At 46.1% G+C, this 20,016-nt stretch overlaps 1 protein-coding gene across 7 annotated transcripts in view; it reads left to right on the forward strand.

Moving 5' to 3' along the window:
• Vdr (vitamin D receptor) overlaps positions 1 to 20,016 on the forward strand; it is a 60,102-nt gene that overhangs the window by 31,787 nt on the left and 8,299 nt on the right. For all 7 annotated transcript variants that reach the window (XM_078014784.1, XM_078014783.1, XM_078014787.1 and 4 more), the window contains 4 exons: positions 5,255 to 5,385; positions 14,885 to 15,069; positions 15,331 to 15,439; positions 17,811 to 17,982. In XM_078014784.1, the coding sequence (XP_077870910.1) occupies positions 5,255 to 5,385; positions 14,885 to 15,069; positions 15,331 to 15,439; positions 17,811 to 17,982 (597 nt within the window). The remainder of the gene's footprint in view (positions 1 to 5,254; positions 5,386 to 14,884; positions 15,070 to 15,330; positions 15,440 to 17,810; positions 17,983 to 20,016) is intronic.

Consider the following 20,016-nt stretch of genomic DNA (forward strand, 5'->3'; position numbering starts at 1 on the left):
GTGTGCACGTGCGTGCACACATGTGACACATGCAGAGGAGTGATGCTGTCGTCACTGCTCTGCATCTTGCTTTCATCTACTAAAGAATATTTCTCCAAGCTCATTCCCATTTTAACATTCTTAGTCATGCAGTGTTGTATTGAGGTTCTGTGGTGTAATAAGCAAGTCCTCTATGATGGGCATGTAGGTTCTGTCTGGTGTCTCCAGGCACTTTTGCAGTGTCTTGAGCCCAGGGCCTGATCTACCTGCAGGATGGACCCCTGGAATTGGATTTACTGTGTTAAAAGATCTGTGCATTTAACATATTTGGTTTATGTTGCCAAATTGCCTTCTAGAAAAGAGGTCTGAGCTCTTTCTCACAGTTTTAACCTTCCTTTAAAATGCTTTTTAAGTCTACCTGTTCAGAACCCCTTAATGCTACCATATATAAACCTGCCACGTAGACCCCTATCAGTTGACATTGGTCTTTTTTCCCCTTTGTTTATGCTTGACAAATAGAAATAGTCTGTATTTAGGGGATACAACTCAGTGTTTTGCTGTGCATATGCATTGTGTAATGACCACCATAGTCAAGCTAGGTGACATTTCTTTTTTTTTTTAATATTTATTTTTTAGTTATAGATGGAAACAATTCCTTTATTTTATTTATTTATTTTTATGTGGTGCTGAGGATCCAACCTAGGACCTCGCCATGTGAGACCAGCACTCTACTGCTGAGCCACAATCCCTGCCCCAAGCTAGGTGACATTTCTATCACCTCACCTGAGTCTTTCATATCAGGGGCTCCATCCAGCTCCTGTGTCTTGACCAAGCATGGAATCTCTGTGACACTCAGCGGCAGCAGAGCCCACAGGGGGCATTTGACTCCACACTGCTGGCAGAGACACCTACATGAGCAGGGCCTTCTGCCCCAGGCTTGAGGCCCCAGCCCCCTATGCTTGACGCTTTCATGAACTTTCTGTCTTCCTCATGTTTTGATGAATTGGTTTCTGGCATGAGAATCGGTCAATGTCCTCTCTCACCCCTGGCTTTCTAGAAACTGTGTCTATATTTAGCTTTGTTGCACCACCCCTGCCCCCCCTCCTGAGCTGGGGTATAATTGCCAACCATCCAGGGGATGACAGGGTTCAGCTCAGAGAGCAGCCGAGGCATTAGGCTCCTGTGGAATCCCAAAGCTCTTGTTTCTCAAACCAAACCAGCTCAGCAATTAGTGTTGGGAGGAAGGCGGAGTAGGGTGTGGATCTGTAGGACAAAGCACAGAGCCAGGACTGGGCGGTCTGGCTGCCCTGACTCCTTGTGGGCAGAGACTAGATGACAGCCCCATATGTGGAAGTGGGAGGGCAGGATGGAGGGTGTAGCTCAGTGGTAAGGTGCTTGCCTAGCATGAGCAAGGCCTTCGGTTCAATCCCCAACTCCACAAAAAAAAAAAAAGAAAAGAAGGTGGAAGGACAGGGAAAAAGTTGGCCTCTAAGCCAAGAGGAGTGTGGCCCTACAAACATCCATATTGGACCAGACACATGTGAAAGGTCGCCCTGGGATCTGGGTCAGGATTCCATGAAGGACCCAAGGTTGGTTGCTGGAATCAGCAAGTGTGCTTTCCGTACCCTCCCTGAACATTGACCCCACACTCCAGAACATGTGTTCAATCTCCATCTTCCAGGCCTTCCTCTGGTTTTGCATTCAGAAGGCCTAATCACTGTATTTTTAAACAATGGTAATAATAATTGAAAAGCACCAGAGCTGGGGTGTGGCTCAATGATAGTGTGCTTGCCTAGCATGTGCAAAGCCCTGGGTTCAATCTTTAGCACCAAAAACAAAAACAAAAACCAAACAAAAAACTTTCCATAAAATGTATAAGCTGCTTTTTTGCATTGCCTAAAAAAGGGCCAAGAGGGTCGGAGTTGTGGCTCAGTGGTAGAGTGCTTGCCTAAAGTGTGAAGCACTGGGTTCCATCCCCGGCATCACATAAAATAAGATAAAATAAAGGAATTGTGTCCATCTACAAGTAGAAAAAAAATTTAGGCCAAGAGCACAGGCTGTATTCTTCCCAGTTCTAGTCTTGATGTGAGGTTGTGTGCCTGCCCCTAGAAAGTGCCAGAACTTTATAATTCTCCTTCTCCTCCCTTCCCTCTTTCTCCATCTCATTTTCTTCCTCTTCCTTCCTCTCTTTTTCCTTTGTAATACTTGAGTTTCATACTATACTTTGTAGAGTGTTTTCTCTTAATCCAGCTCTGTAATCCTTGTATTCCTAACCCAGCTTCAGTAGAGTCCATTCTTGCAGTAAGGTGAAGTTTGGCTGAGTGGCTATCGACAACGTCCTCTGTGTGGAAGCCTGAAATTGGGCTTCAGGTTTAAAACTACACGAGAACAATTTTTTAAAAAGAGTGAAGTGCCAAAGTCTCTTTTCAGGCAACCTCGCTTTTGGAGGCTATCCCCTAGTGAGGCTTAGAGGCAGGCTCCCTAAAGCCCAAGGAAGGACAGGGGAGCCGCTGAAGGGCTCCAGATGCCCCCTTTTGGGGGTCTCAGCAATCTCTCAGCCCTAGCTAGGGACAGATGGGGCTTTGACTCAGGTCACTGGCCAGGCCAACAGCCTGCCTGTGAGCTCTTCTTGGTGCCCATGGCCCTAGAAGCTTCACAGGAAGAGGTCAGAGCCAGACAAGACAGTGGGTGGAGGACAGAGCAGTTCCTTGGACCCCTGGGCTAAATGCCTGGTTTTGAAGAAAAAAAAAAAGGAAATGAGAGTTTTCTCTGAATTAGAAACGTTTGGTCTTTGAGTGGGTTTAGAGAATTGTGGGCATTTGTGGTAACAGGTGAAACCTCAAAAACCACAGAGTGGAAGGAGGTAAAGGAGTGAGGGAGGAGCGCCGGTCCTGCAGTAGAGCCAAGCCTGTGGTGGTGGCTGTCTGATCTCTGGGTAGCCCAACAGTTTCCATATTCTGCTGTTGCTCAGGAAAGAAGTATCCCTGCAATCGGGGTATTGAGGCAAGGTTGAAAATTTGGACAATGGTAGACAATGGCTCGATATTGTACCACTCTCTGGGCAATAACTACAGGACAGGCTGGGCCATAGCTGGGCTGGGCATGGATTTAAGGCACCCCTAATAGACTGGCTCTGCTCCACCTCCCCTCACAACCCTGGGTCTGCTCCTGTCCCCTGGGGTAATGAGGGTCATCACAGAAGCATACCAGAGCTAGTGTCTAAAACCAATAGCAGCTACTTCCTCTACCACTGGGTCCTTCTTGGCCTTGAAATGCACCCAAGGGCTTGCTTCCTGGGACTGTTTGCATGTGGGCTCAGTTTTACCCAGTACTTTGAGTTTCTGGAGTTGAAAATAATCCAAGAATCTGGAAGCTGAGTCTCAGATTCCCAACTTCCAGATATGAAAGCCTTAACTTTTGCTAAATAGTCTTATTGATAAGTTTCCTAACCTCAGTGGTCACATTTATTAAATGAAGGGGTCACACTAATGGTCTCTGGTCACCTGTGGATATGAGGATCTGTGACTAACTAGGCTGCTGCACAGTCTCTCTCTGATCTCTTCTCCCCCATCCCATGGCCAGATTGGTCTGGTACCCATCTGTCTGTTTATTGGACTGAGTCTGTCAACTGATGAGTGTGATTGTCCTAAACCCCATATGTGTTCCAGGGAACATGATCAGTGAGTCTTTTTTTTTTTTTAACCCAAGAATCCTAATTAGTGTCTTGTCATCTGGAGAGAATGATGCTACTTGCTCATCTTTGGGAGAGAAAGGGCTGGGACTGGGACTTTTGCTCCTGAGGTTCTGTTATCTCCACACCCAGAAGTTCTCTAGAAGATGCTACAACTCACACAAAAAGATATTCTGTCACCAGTTTTCTTTATCTTAATTTTGTCACCTTCCCTGGGGGAAAAAGTGGGGCCTGGTCCTGTTGGGGCTGGGAGGTGTATATTGATTATAAATTTTACCCATTCCTGAGCCCAGGCTCTTTGCAGTGTGACTTTGAAGTTCCTCTCATGAAAAAGAGCCATCTTTCTCCACTCCTTGAATCTAAACTGATTGGTAACTTGCTTTGATCCATAGAGTGTATGGACATTTTTGCATAGAACTATAAGCTAGAGGACTTCCACCCTCCCTCACTATGTGCATAAGCCTGGGCTGGCCTGCTGGGGGGTGAGAGGCACATGAAGGGATGGTGAGAAGCCTTTAGGACAGGGATAGGGGAGGCTTTGAGGGAGGTGTTCTTTATGCAGCCTCCAAAGTCTACACGGTGTGGTTGGCATGGGAGAGAACATCAAATTAGGAAAATGATGGGCTGGGGATGTGGCTCAAGTGGTAGGGCGCTCGCCTGGCATGTGTGCGGCCCAGGTTCAATCCTCAGCACCACATACAAACAAAGATGTTGTGTCTGCCTAAAACTTATATATATATATTAAAAATTATCTCTCTCTCTTTAAAAAAAATAGGAAAATGAACCCTCAAGCTTGCACAAGCAAGCAAAGGTATATGTGTGCATACTACACACACACACATACACACACACACACACACACACACATATACTCTCTATCACACACAGAGAATATTCCATACTATACCCCACAGGGGAGGGCAGCTCCCTAGCTCAAAACTCTTTGGTAGTTTTCAGTTCTTATAGTTTTCCCTGGCTTCCTCTGCCTTCCAGGAGGCCATTGCTCCTACCTGCTCCTCCCTTTCTGGACAGGCTGTTCAGGTGAATAGAGCTATGGTTTGGGATTGGGCCTTTTCTCCCTTCTCTACGTTCCTGTGCACAAATCCATCCCTGGATCACAGGATGTCCTAGTCACAGACATCTAGACTGTCCTAGTCTCAGACCTCTAGACTCTAGAAGACTGAAAGCTGAGACTGGCATCCTTGCCTCTCATTAAAAGCCTCATTATGAGGGCTACTCTGCAGATTTTAGGGATTTAGAAAATTTTACTGGAAAAATTCACTTGTGTATTTCCTGTGTCATTTTAAAAAGAGAGGGGAACTGAAGGCTGTAAAAATAAGTAAAAGCAATGATGAGAGCTAAGGAGGCAATAAATGAAGGAGGAGGGACTGGTTGGTACATGAAGCTAGGGCAGGGCATAGCGCACTGGGGTCACTGACCGTGGCCTAGGGTCTAGGATGGGCCCTGCATCCTGGGGAGTGGGGGGGGGGGCAGGGGTGGAATGGACCTGGCAGGCTATTTATAGCCAGCACTAAGGAATCAGAAGGTTCAGTGACCCAGTGCAGGCATGTGCTTTCTCTGCAGGCGGAGCATGAAACGGAAGGCGCTCTTCACCTGTCCCTTCAATGGGGACTGTCGCATCACCAAGGACAACCGACGCCATTGCCAGGCCTGCCGGCTCAAGCGCTGTGTGGAAATTGGCATGATGAAGGAATGTGAGTGCCTAGGACGCGAGGCAGGGATGGAGGCTGAACTGGAATCACGTGAAGGCTTTGACCACTATCATGCAAGCTTTGCCTGAGAGTTCTGTCTGCCTTTTCTCTGTATGACCAGCTGCTAGGGTAGGACTGTTGGAGTGGTAGGGCCAAATGCACCAAGGAGCCCTTGAGCCTCTCTAGGTCCTGTGCTTTTGTCCTGAGACCCCTGGAGGATCCCTCAGAGTGAGCAGAGAGAGGGAAAGGGGGCACTGCTTTCATGACCCCCAGGTCACAGTCTTTCTCCAGGATATCATCATAGTCTCACTGCTCCCTGTTTATTCCCTAGACCTAGAGGAAAAGATGAGGCTCAGACTTCTCTGGACTTTGGGAGGGAGAGCAGCTGTGGTGAGGAGGGGCAGGTGGTGGGGAGAAGAAATATGCAGAGCCTAGCAGGAAGGGGTCCCCACCCTGGCCTTCAGCCATGTAGGTCCTGTGGTCAATCTGAGGGCTGGTGCCCAGGGAAGGCTGGGGGTAGATTCTGCTAGGTGAAGCACCAAAGCTCTAGGATGACCCTCACTTCCTATAGCACTTCCTATACAACTCTAGGGTTGGAGAAGACCACCGTGGCTGATTTACAGGGATATTCTGACCCACCATTAAAAATAAACCATGGAGTAGGGCATAGTGGTACACACCTGTAATCCCAGCGACTTGGGAGCCTGATGCATCAGGATCACAAGTTGGAGGCTAGCCTCAGCAATTTAGTGAGATCCTGTCTCAAAATAAAAAATAAAAAGGGCTGGGATATGGCTCAGCAGTAAAGCACCCCTGAGTTAAGTCCCCAGTACCAAAAAAGAAAAAGAAACCCAAAACAAAAACAAGCCCTTGACTTGAATGCTGTTGAATTCAGCCAATGCTGGGAGAGGCTTGCTTATAGCCCCCCTAGGCTGGAGCAAGGGGGCTAGACCAGTCCAGCCATAGGAGGCTGGTGCACATTTTATTCTCACTCTACTCCCGCTGAGCACTCTTGTCTGCAGTTGGCAGGCAGACCTCTACCCCAGCCCCAGAACAGAACCCATGCCCTGCCAAGCTGTGGCCTGGGGAGTCTGGGGTGGGAGGTAGGCTTTCAAGCACAAGAATCCCAGAAGCCCTTCTGGCTATGGGACCATTTGGGGGGTAGGTAAGGAAAAGGCAGATACCAGAAAGATATACCAGTAACAGTTGAGAAAGTAATAGGAAAGGCCTTAGGTGATGAGAAATGTCTTCTCAATGGGAATAAAATTCACCATTGCTGAGAAATGGGCAGTGTTGGAGCCCTACATTGGGCTTCCTCCTAGGCCTTGACTAAGGCTCTTCACCTTGATCGCAGCTCCCCAGCCAACACTGGCAGCTCTGGGAGGAGTTTCCAGGCTGTGGTTCCTCACCCCTACAGGAGCGTGCAGGCCTAGACATGCTGATCACTCTACCCAGTCCCTGCCCCACCCCAGCTCCCGTGTTTATGCTGGAGAGAGTGAGAACATGCAGTCCCAAGGTCTGGGGACCTATGAGCCTTTGCACCCCAACTTAATGAGGTCTGCTCTGTGGGCATAAACAAGGTGCAGCACCTGCCCTGCCTCTGTGAAGCACTTTGCCCCTTCAGGGCAGGGAGCTTCAGCCACCCAAGAATGGCCTAGGCTCCATCTTGGCATTCAGTAAGACACTTGTCTCAGGAGTTAGGTCAACTTTGATGATGGCCCAGGAGCCTTTGGCCTGTTCCTTAGGGAAAGGGGATGTCCTGTTAGCCTGTTAGAGGAGGAAGACAGAGATCCTCTGAAACCCAAAAAAGGAAAAACATCAGGATTAGGGTCAGAAAATAATTTAGTGGCTAGACTAGAATAGCATCCAACCCATGTCCCCTTCTAAACCCCTCCAGATCCCCCAAGGAGCACAGAAACTACAGTGAGGAGCAGTACCAGGTCCCAGGAGCTAAATCAGGAGCCCCTGGTCATGAACACCACACCACATAGTGGGTCCAGTCATCCAAAACTGAATGCCCACACCAATCAGCTTTGTGCCTCTGCCTAGACCTGCCCCACGGAGCCCTGTGCCCTGTCCTGCCCACAAGCTCTTGTGCCTCCAGGGCAGGCGGCTGTACTGAACCGTGGATGAGCTGTAGTTAGAACTGAAGCACTGGGCCAGCACAAGCCCATCTTTTTCACTGCCCTGAAGGGTAGGTTATCCCCGAAGAGATTTAGTTCCTGCTCATGTCAGCCCAGCTGACGTGTGTCCGGGCCCAGAGTCCCTAGCTCAGAGTCCTAGGAGAGCTGTTCCCTGATTGGCTAGCTGTTGTCCCAGGGCCTAGCCTCCCTAAAACAATCAAGTGACTCAAAATTTGTAAAACCATAGGAAGGGAGCTAAAAACCCAGGCTCCCTTCTGGCCAGAGCGGATAGATAGGCCCTCTATAGAGGAGACTTAGAAAGGGAAAGGGGGTGAAGATAGAAATTAGTGGGGTTTTTTTTCTTCTTTTTTTTTTTCTGGGAGTTAGGGAAGTACTGGGGATTGAACTCAGGGACACTCAACCACTGAGCCACATCCACAGACCTATTTTGAGTTTTATTTAGAGACTGGGTCTCACTGAGTTGCTTAGCACCTTGCTTTTGCTGAGGCTGGCTTTGAACTCTTTATCCTCCTGCCTCAGCCTCCCAAGCCTCTGGGATTACAGGAATACACTGATGTGCCCTGCTTTGATTTTGTTTTTGAGAAAAATGAAAAAGAAGGTTATTACTTTGCTAGCAAAGGAGAAACACAGGGAACTCCTGTCCCAGAGGCTGTGATTCTGCCCATCAGCAGGATCAGGGTGCTTTTAAAGAGGTCATTTAAAGGCTACCTTCCACATGTTCTCTATTGTAGTTGTAATTCATGTGTTAATTTGGGAGACAGTCATTTCTGAGGTCTTCTGTTACCATCCCCAAAGTCTGGGTTACTTTATTCCTATGGTGAGTGTGTACTCAAATACAGATAAATCTCCCTAAATGGGGAAAAAAAAATCCAATTTATCCTGAGATTAGGGAGGAGGAGAGATTAGAGAGGAGCAAGGAGAGAGGAAGAGAAAGAAACATGTTCATTTAAAAAATCAGTTGCAGGGGGGCTGGGGTTGTAGCTCAGTGGTGGAGCGCTTGCCTCACGTATGTGAGGCACTGTGTTCAATTTTCAGCAGTGCATATAAATAAATACAATAAAGGTCCTTCAACAACTAAAAAACTAATTAAATCAGTTGCAGGGCTGGGAATATAGCTCAGTTGGAAGAGTGCTTGCCTTGCATGCACAAGGCTCTGGGTTCAATCCCCAGCACCAACCACACAAATAAACCAACCAACAAACAAATAAATCAGTTGCAGTGGCAGAGCAGCAAGGGCTATATTCAAAGCATAAAGTGAACCACTGTTACATTTCCCCACTGTGAATTCCTGCATTCCATTTCTATGGGAAAATGGGCAACAACATCTCTAAGCTGCTTCCTTCTGAAAGGGAGCAAAGTTAAGGGAAGTAACCCAAAGTTCTTGTTCTCTATCATGTGGGATATGGACATTTAAGAGTATTCAATATCAGAGCAGTCCAGAGGTCCACAGTGGCAGATGGCAGGTGACTGGATAAGGCATACGTAGGACAGGGATCATGCTGAGACAACTATAAACAAGACAGCAAAGCATTACTTTTTTGTAAACAATTGGCACAAAAACAATTAGTATCTCAGCCAGTCTCTGAAAACCATGAAGACAGTAACTCATGATGATGTCAGTGAAAAATAGATGAAGTTTATGGATATAGAAGGTTAGTAATATTTGTAGGTCTATGAGATCAGGATCAAATCAACTCAGGACAAACATGAGTTCTTTGTGATCATTATTATTATGCATTCCCACACAAGAACCCTTCCTCTATAGCCTCCAGCTTTACTCACTCTTGGTAGGGCTGACACAAGTATACATCTTTAGTTATATATAAAAAAACATTGTTTTTCCTTTTAAATGTCCATGTAGGACTGTGCTTAGGCTACACTCTCCTGCCAGGTATTTAAGACCAAGTTGGTCAAAACTGACCTTGTTCCTATCTACTCTTAAGGGTCAGCTGAGATTCCTCAGAGGTCACTCTTGGGGATATGTGCAAAGCCTCTTGGCTCCTTTAGCAGAAGCCAGTGTTTATTGATACAAGATACTGTGTCAGACATGCATTTTCTTCTTAAACTCTTACAACAACCCCTAAATATGTAAATACTTCTATTTTTTTAATAGGTAAAAAAAGCCAGTCACGGTAGAGTACACCAGTAATCCTAGTGGCTCAGGAGGATGAGGCAGGAGTTCAAAGCCAGTCTCAGCAACTTAGAAAGGCCCTAAGCAACTTAGTAAGACCACGTCTCTAAATACAAGATAAAAAAGGCTGAGGATGTAGCTCACTGGCTAAACACCCCTGGGTTCAATCCCTGGTAAAAAAAAAAAAAAAAAAAAAAAAAAAAAAAAGCTAAGAAAGCTTGAAGGAATTAAAATGTGCCTCTGAGCTAAGATGATGATGGTATCAACGTTCAACACTCATTCTAACATAGGTCTGTCTGCCTCCAAAGGCCAGGCTTATGGGGTCCACCCCAGGGCAGCCTCTCAGGTGCTTCTAATAGTCAGAGCTCTCTCCATTTTACCTTTCCAGATACTGCCTGGAGACAAGCTAAAGAGAGCTTTGTCCCCACCAAGAGTCCTCTTCTTTCTCTTCCAATCCTTGTTGACTGTATGTCCTTGGAACCCAAGACATTCCATAGTTGAGCTCTTGCATGTTGCTTATTCTATACTCATCCTACACAGAACCACCTATTATGTAAACCTCAATTTTTTTTTTGCAAATATATATGTTTTCTCTCCAGTGTTAGCACAGTGCCTGGCACATAGTAGGTGCTCAATAAATCTGTGTTGAGAACAATTTGGTGGATAAGCTGGAATACAGCTATATTCAAAGCATAAAGTGGATGATTGTTACATTTCCCCAGTGTGAATTTCTACAAACAGATGGAGTTTATCAATGTAGGAGATTAGGAAGATTTGTAAGTCTATGAGATCAGGCTCAACTCAACTCAGGACAAACATGCAACTCTAGAGTCCTTTGTGATTGTTATTATTTGGCACTCCCACACAAGAACCCTTCCTTTATAGCCTCCAGCTTTACTTACTTATTATGGGTTGCATCCAACCCATGTCCCCTCCTAGACCTCTCCATGTCCCCACATGGAGCACATAGCTCCACACTATACTTCTTAGGTCTCTATATTGCCACTTGTCTATAGAAGCCAAAAAGATTATTCCAAACCTGATATTGTCTCTGTCATTCATTTCGAAAAATATTTTGTCCACTTCCTTTGTTACCCATGGCCATCGTGAAATGTTTTTAAATCATTTATGTTTGCAGATCTGACTTCCCAACTCGAGTCTAGGCTTTGTTGACAGAGAACATGGCTTACAAGGAAATAACTTGCACAAAGTCACATCCAGCTAGGAACTTGGGAGATGTCAAAAAAGCTGCTGAGCAGCAGTGTAGTTTTCACAGTGTTTCACAATGAGCAGGGACCAAAGCTCATAGCTTTGTTTACTGGAGAGCCCCTCAAATGCAGCTCTTTCAGACCTATTTACCCTTATTCTAGCTCAGTGGCTTTTCTCTTCAAAACGTGTCTCTTGCCAGGAATGGAGGCACTTGCCTGTAATCCCAATGACTCAGAAGTTTGAGGCAAGAGGATCACAGGTTCAAGGACAACTTCAGAAACCAATGAAATTAATAACCCCTTTAAAATTTATTTCATAAATCATAGTAGCATCTGTATATGTGAGAGGCTTATGGCTTACTCAGTCCCTAAACTACATGGCCTTGTTGGAGGGAGTTTCCTGGATTGGGCACCTTGGGTAAAACAGAGCTTAGGTTTCTTTGTCTAGTCTCCCACTCACCCAGAAGATGGTGGCTGCTATCTGAGGCAATAGTTGGGAAGAACACTGTTTTAGAGTGAACCATGAATCCTTTTTGTCTTTTTAAAGTAAGCCGTTGACATTCTTTGCTACTTTATTGAATTCTTTATACTCTTCAGATGGATTGGAGCACCTTGTTTGTCAGAATTGATGGCTGAGAGCCAGAGTCCTACTGAACAGTCATAGCTGGCTAGGGTCAGAGGCAGTATGGGGTTATGATTATAGCCATTGACCCCAGAACCAGACTGCCCAGGTCTGAAGAGCAGCTCTACCATTTGTTAGCTGTGTGACTTGAGACTCGGTTCCCTCTTCTGCAAAATGGGCATATTAATAGTGCCTGCCTTTAAGGATTGTTAAGAGAGGACTAAATATATATAAGTGCATGTACAAAAAGCACTTAGAACAGTGCCTGGTATACAACAAGAAATTATGTATGTTAACCATTACTATTAATACTATCTTTTTATTATACCAGACTTGATTGCCAAGATTTCTAGCTCCCAACAGATCAGAAGTAACACTGGAGGGAAGAAAAGCACACTTCTAGAGGCAGATACTGACAAGAAGAGGCAATGCATAGCTTAGCAGAAAGGCAGAGACCAAGCTGTAAAAAGGAGCACAACACTCCAAAGCACACAACCCTGAGGTCATGACCTTGACCCGAATGTTCGAAGAGTATTCAGAATGAGGTCTCTGAATCATTGAGAAAAGGTTTTATGATGAAAAATATTTCAATCACAATTATTTAATCAAAGAGTTTAGCTTCGCTCAGTTATGCAGTGGCCTGGTGTGCCATGTGTGCCATTTCCAACATTTCAGGGGATATATGACTTGATACATTCCTTACTGTCCTTCCCCAAGCCTAGGAAAATGACTTGCACATAGTAGGTGCAGTCTGTGTTGATGTGCTCAATGTTTGGTGTCAGACTTTCTGGCAAGCACCATGGCCAGGAAGCCTGTGTTGGGAAAAGCAAGAATTCTAAGACAGGGCCTCTGCCCTTAAGTAAACTAAAGTCTAGTGAGGGAGACTTTCAACTTCTTAGGTTCTCTCTGTAAGCATTTATTAAAACCTATACTAACCATTAGTATTAAAGAATGGAAGTTGAAGCCTGGCAATGTGGCTGATGCATGTAATACTAGTGACTCAGGAGGCTGGGGCAGGAGGATTGCAAGTTCAAAGCCAGTCTCAGCAACTTAGCAAGACTCTAAGCAACTCAATGACACCCTGTCTTTAAATAAAATATTTTAAAAAGAGCCAGGATGTAGTTCAATGTCTAAGTGCATTGAGTTCAGTCCCTGGTACCAAAAAAAAAAAAAAGAATGGAAGATGATTAGGGGTCAATGTGAATGGGAAAGATTAAATATGTGTCAGCCACAAGAAACGAGAGCACAGTGCAGATCAGGGCAATCAAAAAAGGAGGGTGTTAAGCTGGGCACTGAGAAAGTGATAGAACTTATACAGCTACTGGGGAGGGAAGACCCAACTGGACAAACATCCAGCACAGGTGGAAATTCAGGGGGAGATATGCACAGGTCATGTTCACAGGTCAGCAATGCCAACATGCCTATAGCAGAAGCAGTGTCCAGAGGTGCTGGGAAATGAGGTTGGATAGTTAGAAAGAAGCCAAATCTTGGAGATCCTTGACTTTGGTTTGAGCCTGGTAAGCAGGAAGGAGCCAAGAAACATTTCTAAGCAGGAGAATAACATCATAGAATCACAGGAGGGATGCCAAAGTCCATTAAGACTGAAAAACATGCCTATGGATATCCACAGTGTGCCTGGCAGAGCCTGGCCTCCTTAGTTCTGATCACATTACCCCCTTTATCCACCCTTCAAATGAGCAAGAAAGAACAGACACCTAATCTGGGATTCCCCAGGCCAGGGCCTTATATCCTGCCTTTCCCTGCTCTGCTCATTTCTCCCCACCCTTCTTGACCTCTTAGAGTCTGAGTAGACACCCTCTGTGGGAGGAGATTGGCAGCTCTGGGTGGTTGAGTCAATCACCTTGGCATGGCCTCCTCCCAGCCCTCTTCTTGGTATGGCTTACCTCAGCGTGAAGGGAAGGCTCCATCTTTTGCCGTAGGCTTACTTTTCCTGCTATGCCTGTGGCCCTGGTTGTATCCTCCCACCAGCCTTAGGTTCTTCTTCAGGCCCCACCAACTTCTCTCATTCTCCCCTTACCTAGGGTACCTGGGTCAATTGGCCCTTCTTGAAGCCTGGAACTCTCCCATTCTGGGGTTATTGATCCTTTCCCTGCTCTTGTGAAACTCCCCAGCACTGTGGGCAGATGCCTGGCAGCTCCAGAGAAGAGCAAGTAGCTACAGGATGTTCCAGTGCCCACTCCTGCCGTCAGCACTCTGCAAGCCCTGGCCAGGAGGTCTGTTTGCCTGGCTGTTGTGCCAGGCATCCCTGCTACAGCCCCACCCTCCAGGGCAGCCATCCCAGCACAGTGTGGCAGGTCATCCCTGCCCAAACCTGCAAGTGACAGAGGGTCTCATGGCCAGTCACCCACTAGCAACTTGGAGAGAACATCCCAGATTAGAGATGTGAGGCGTTAGCCTTCAGGGACTCGAAGAGAGCTCCAAAACTTCCTTGAGCAGATATATCAAGACTGGACAGGCTGGAAGATGGGTAGTTTTGCAGATAACCAAAGAAGATGGTCAGGGTAGACCAGATGCCTGAGTTTCATGCTGAGAAATGGATGTGAGAGTGACTATGAAGAGGGATCTTTTTGGCATCTCTTATCATCCATCACTCCAACTGTGAGTGTCCACACAGTTGTTCATTCACTGTAACGTTACCTTCATATCTTTCTTCTTCAGGACCATAGGCCATGGGGTGGGAGGGTGGAGGAAGACTAATGCTTCATGAGCACAGTGTCAGCCTCGCATCTGGGTCCTAAAACTCCCCCACCTACACACACACACACACACACACACACACACACACACACACACACACACTCATTATGGAGAAAATAGCAAGAAACAAGTTATATGGTTCAACTTCTCATTCTATAAATGGGAGAACAAAAGCCTAGAGTTGTTTTATTTTTTAGGGTACTGGGATTGGGGGCACTCAACCACTAAGCCACATTCCCAGCCCTTTTTTTGTATTTTATTTAGAGACAGGGTCTCACCGAGTTGATTAGTACCTCGCTATTGCTGAGGCTGGCTTTGAACTCGCGATCCTCCAGTCTCAGCTTTCCAAGCCGTTGGGATTACAGGTGTGCGCCACTGCACCTGGCAAAAGCCTAGAGTTTGAGCAGTTTGCTAAAGATCCAACAACTTGTTCTTGGGAATCCAGACTCCATAATGCCAGCCCATCTTGCCTCCCAGATCCTCTTTCTTCTTCTTGGATGTGCCTGCCTTTTCATCAGAGCTAACCTAATTTATTTCCATATTGTGGCATTGGAGCCCCAGGGAGCCCCAAGTGTGAGGAGACAGCCAGTTCCTCCCATGCTGGTCCTTTAATACTGGATGAACATTTCCTGGAGGAGCTGTGGACCAGCCCTCCTGACTCCCCTTCCTGCCCCCACAGTCATACTGACAGATGAGGAGGTGCAGCGCAAGCGGGAGATGATCCTAAAGCGGAAGGAGGAAGAGGCCTTGAAGGATAGTCTGCGGCCCAAGCTATCTGAGGAACAGCAGCACATCATTGCCATCCTGCTGGACGCCCACCACAAGACCTATGATCCCACCTATGCCGACTTTGACCAGTTCCGGGTATGTCTGCCTCCAGCCAGGGAGTATGAGCAAGAGCTAGTGGAGAACCAGAAACAAGCCAGGCTGGGAGCAGGAATGGAGAGCCATGGGCCTGCTGGCATGGAATCAGGGAAGGGACAGAAGCTGCTCTGCCCCTCTGGCATTGGGAGGCCTTCCATTCCTGTAGATCCTCCTTGAAACCATTGCTGTCAGAGATCAGGACCAAAACAAAAAGGCATTCCTGAAAATAGGGGCCTCTGAGACCCCGTCTTTCCCTTCCAGCCTCCAGTTCGAGACCATGAGAGAGAAGAGAGTCATCCTGCAGGGCACACTCCCAGCTTTTCCAGGAATTCCTCTTCCTCTGGCTCAGATCTCTACACCACCTCTCTAGGTAAGCTGGACTTCCCACCACTGCCAGGCCAACAGAGGAGGGGAGCCCACCCACCTCTCCTTGGGCTGCTGGATGACAAGAGGCAGAAAGCTCCCTACTGTGACCAGCATTTGCATACTGTGCACCACACAGTGTCCTCAAAACTACCTCATTTTCACAGAAGGGCACTGACTTGCGTGGGGCCCATGCTGAGGGAGAGTTCAAGCTCTGATGCAGCCTGTGTGGAAAGGACCATCTGATCCATGCTCTTTTCCTCTAAGCCAGGTTCTGGCTCCCTCCCTGGGGGTGACCTGATTCCTTTAAATGATGTTTTGATTCTGGGCTGTTTAGGGAGGTGAAATCAAAGTGGAAAGCAGAGCTTTACCTGAGTTCTGGGAGAGCACTATAGCCCTGGAGGATCGGCCACCTCCAGTTCACCCAAGAGCCTGGGAGGCACAGTCTTTCCCTCTTATGGACTTTTTATACCTTTCTCCTCATCCTCCTCCTCATCCTCCCTTGCCCTTGTCCTTTCTCCCTCCACCCCTCACCTAGCTCTGGTGTCCTCCACTCAGGGCCTATTTGAGGGCAGGGATAGGGACCCTATCTTCCCTCTCGATAACTACATCCCTTAGATAAGAAATTTTCAGACTCAGTGATGGATCTGTGCATGGATCCAGAATAGACAGGGCCAGCAGGACAGAGGTAACAGTTGGAGCATACATTGTTTTTGGGGGGTTTTTGGGGGTTTTTTTAATATTTTTTTTTTTTTAGTTCTCGGCGGACACAACGGTCTTTGTTGGTATGTGGTGCTAAGGATCGAACCCCGGCCGCACGCATGCCAGGAGAGCGCGCTACCGCTTGAGCCATATCCCCAGCCCGGAGCATACATTGTTAAAATGCATTATCTATAAAATTTATTTTATGTATAATCTTTAATCTTCCTGAGCCAAGAAAATTAACATTAGGAAGTATCTCTTCTTCATCTTTTTTTTTATAACACATATGTCTGAAGGGAGGCTGTCACTATGGGATCCCTTGTATTCAGAAATGGAATTGTGCCCTAAGTCAGATCACTGCTTTTTTTTTCTCTTAATAGTATACGTATGTCAGGTGCAGTGGCACATGACTGTGATCCCAGTGACTCAGGAGGCTGAGACTTGGCGATTGCAAATTTGAGGCTAGCCTGGTCAATTTGGCAAGACTCTCTCTCAAAATATAAAGAACTGTAGATGAAGCTCAGTAGTAAAAGCACCCATAGGTTCAATCCCTAGTACTTCCAAAAAATTGAAATAGTGTATTGTATCATATTTCCATGTCTTTCACTATTCATCTATAATATAGTATTAGTATTTAAAGGCTGCATAGTATTCGGAGCTAAAACATATCTAAATCCCCTGCCACCAGGATAGCTAGATTATTTCCCAGCTTTTCAGAAGGATAATACTTTGCTTGTAGATAAATATTTACAGTTATTCTGAATTCTTTCCTTATGGTGAATTCATGAAAGTGGGATTACTGGTCAAAAAGTACACTTAATTACAGACTTTGACCCCTATTGTCAAATAGCTTAGATCACCTGTACATATGTACACCTGTAGCACTGAGCTCTGCATGATAATTGCCTAATTCTCTGTATCTTTACAAATACTAGTATCAACATTTAAACATTTATTTGCAGTTTATAGGTGAATAGTGTAGATGTTCTACTTTGTAGTTCTTTCATCACTAGGGAGGTTGAACATCCCCCCACACACATGCAAGTTGATTGGTCCCAAATTCATTTTTAATGGAGATCACAGAAGGGCACTGACTTGCACTGGGCCCATGCTGAGGGAGAGGCCAAGTTCTGATGCAGGCTGTGTGGAAAGGACCATCTGATCCATGCTCTGCAAAATCACGTGGTCTCCAAAATCATGGCTCAAGGAAGTCTTGTTTCTCTAAGTATTTCTGGCTCTTTGTTTTTACTGCTTCACACCTCACACTGCTAGAAGAGACCAGAAGAGACCCAGAGGGAATCCTGGAGCGGCAGTGTGGCCTTTGGAGGGAGGCTGTCACTGTGGGGTCCCTTGTTGGCTTTGCTTCCAGGGCACATGAGGTCCTTGTAGGGGCAGGCAAGAGGGACCTGGCCTGAGAATTCTTTTCTTGTGGGGAAGTATTAGGGATTAAACCCAGGATGCTTAGCCACTGAGCCTCATCCCCAGCCCTTTTTATTTTTTGAGACAGGTTCTTGCTAAGTTGCTTAGGGCCTCACTAAGTTGCTGAAGCTGCCTTTGAACTCACAATCCTCATGCCTCCTACTCCGGAGCCATAGGGATTACAGGTATGCACCACCATGCCTTGCTCCAGCCTGAGTATTCTTAAATAGTTCCTACTCTTTCCTCCTTTTCCCCAGACATGATGGAGCCATCTAACTTCTCCAACCTGGATCTAAGTGAAGAAGACCCAGATGATCCTTCTGTGACTTTGGACCTGTCCCAACTATCCATGCTGCCCCACCTAGCTGACCTGGTCAGTTATAGCATCCAAAAGGTGATCGGCTTTGCCAAGATGATCCCAGGATTCAGGTAAGTAGTTTCTGCAATGTCTGGGGATCAGTCAGAATCCTAGATGGAGCTAGAAGGTTTGGAGGTCACCAACCCACTCCTTCCCAAAACAGAGATTGGGCTCTACCTCAGACCTCCAGAATTAGAATCTCTGGGGGAGGCCCAGGAATCTGTATTTTAGGAAATGTAGCCCATCCAGCACTGCTTTATGAGCCAGCAATACCAAGTTGTCATTTTTAATAAATATATTGGGAGATAGCTACATCCATATTTATGTATATTAAATCTTCATTCTTTCCAAAACTTCACTGTGTATCTTGATTTAAAATATATATATAATGTAGCTGGGTGCAGTGGTGTATGCCTGTAATCCCAGAGGCTCAGGGGGCTAAGGAAGTAAAATCATGAGTTCAAAGCTGGCCTCAGCAATGGTGAGGCACTAAGCAACTCAGTGAGACCCTGTCTCTAAATAAAATACAAAAAAGGGCTGGGGAGGGCTGGGTTTGTGGCTCAGTGGTAGAGCACTTGCCTAGCATATGTGAAGCACTGGGTTCAATTCTCAGCGCCACATATAAGCAAATAAATGAAATAAAGGTACACTAACAACTAAAAAAATTAAAAATATATTTTTAAAAGGGGGCTGGGTATGTGGCTCAGTGGTTAAGCACCACTGGATTCAATCCCCAATACCAAAATAAATAAATACATAATAGGATCCTGTAAGCTGGAAAATAAATCATTGTTGGCCAGCTCTGGATGGAACTAACATGAACTGCCATTATTTGTTTTGTGGATCCCTCTGCTGCATACTGAAGCCATCAATTAGTTATTGTCTAAATTACCACATTGCCCTGCTTAATGGCAATGTATAGATGAGGACTGCTCTTCAGAATTAGGATGGAAGTCAGGTGCTTCAACGCTTTCCAGTTTGTTTCTGTGCTGAGACAACTAGCCCTGCTTTATTTTATGCCTCTCACCAACCCATATACCAGAAACTCTCCAATGCTCTTGCCCTGAAATTAATGTGAAAATTGTAAAGAAAAGAACGTCAGGGGGCCGGGGTTGTGGCTCTGTGGTAGCGCGCTTGCCTAGCATGCGTGAGGCACTGGATTTGATTCTCAGCACCGCATACAAATAAATAAAATAAGGTCCACCGACAACTAAAAATATTAAAAAAAAAAAAAAAAAAAAAAGAACGTCAAACAATGTTGAGACACTCTTGCCACATGTACATTTGGGTTGCCGCAACAGAAGCAAGGGCCACGCTGGCAGTCAGACAGAACAAGTGACTGAGTCTCCTGTGAGTCCCTGGGTTTAACCTCCAGAGCCTTCCCTTGGAACCAAAAACACATTCTGTTGAACACAAGTTTCAACTCCCTCCTCCATGCTTCATGTTACTGTTTGATGTTAACTCCATCTCTTCCAAAGTCTTGTTTTGTGTAAATAGAGAAAAAACACTTCAAGGTGCCAAAGTCTACTCTGAAGCATCTGGCTTCCATCCTCATCTGCACAGGATTCATTCTTCCCTGCTCTAGTGGGGAGTTGGACAGATGGCCTGAGGCTCTCTCCAAAGGCTAAGTTTTGGTGTTCTAAGTGGTGGCTAGGATTGCGCACATGGGAAACCATCCTGCAAGGAAATTCCTCATTAAAATGCATCTCTCAGCACTACTCCTCTTCCCTAAGTGTCCCCAGCCTCCATTTTTCTCCAGTGTCCTTTGGTACCTGTTCCTTACCTCCCCCTCAATTTTTCTCCCCAAGTCTGAGCCTAAGTCTGCCCTCTTCTTTTCAAGTCTTATCTTCCCTAGAGTTCGTTAGTCTGGTCCTGTAGTCATGGCTAAAGGGAAGTACATGTGAGCAGGTAATAGGGGTGCCAAACCATTGATACAAAATGTGTTAAACTGATCCTGAATGTCCTTGGGTCAACTTCTCTTTCTGTAGAGTGACTTGAGAAGTTTCAGAGCAGAATGTTTTTCCATATAAATGGAGCAGACCTTGGCAAGAGCATGGGGGGGGACACTGATGCGGACACACTGTGACCAGATGGAGAGGGTGCTG

The sequence above is a fragment of the Ictidomys tridecemlineatus genome, chromosome 6 (genome assembly GCF_052094955.1).
Source record: "Ictidomys tridecemlineatus isolate mIctTri1 chromosome 6, mIctTri1.hap1, whole genome shotgun sequence".
In the NCBI taxonomy this organism is placed as follows: domain Eukaryota; kingdom Metazoa; phylum Chordata; class Mammalia; order Rodentia; family Sciuridae; genus Ictidomys; species Ictidomys tridecemlineatus.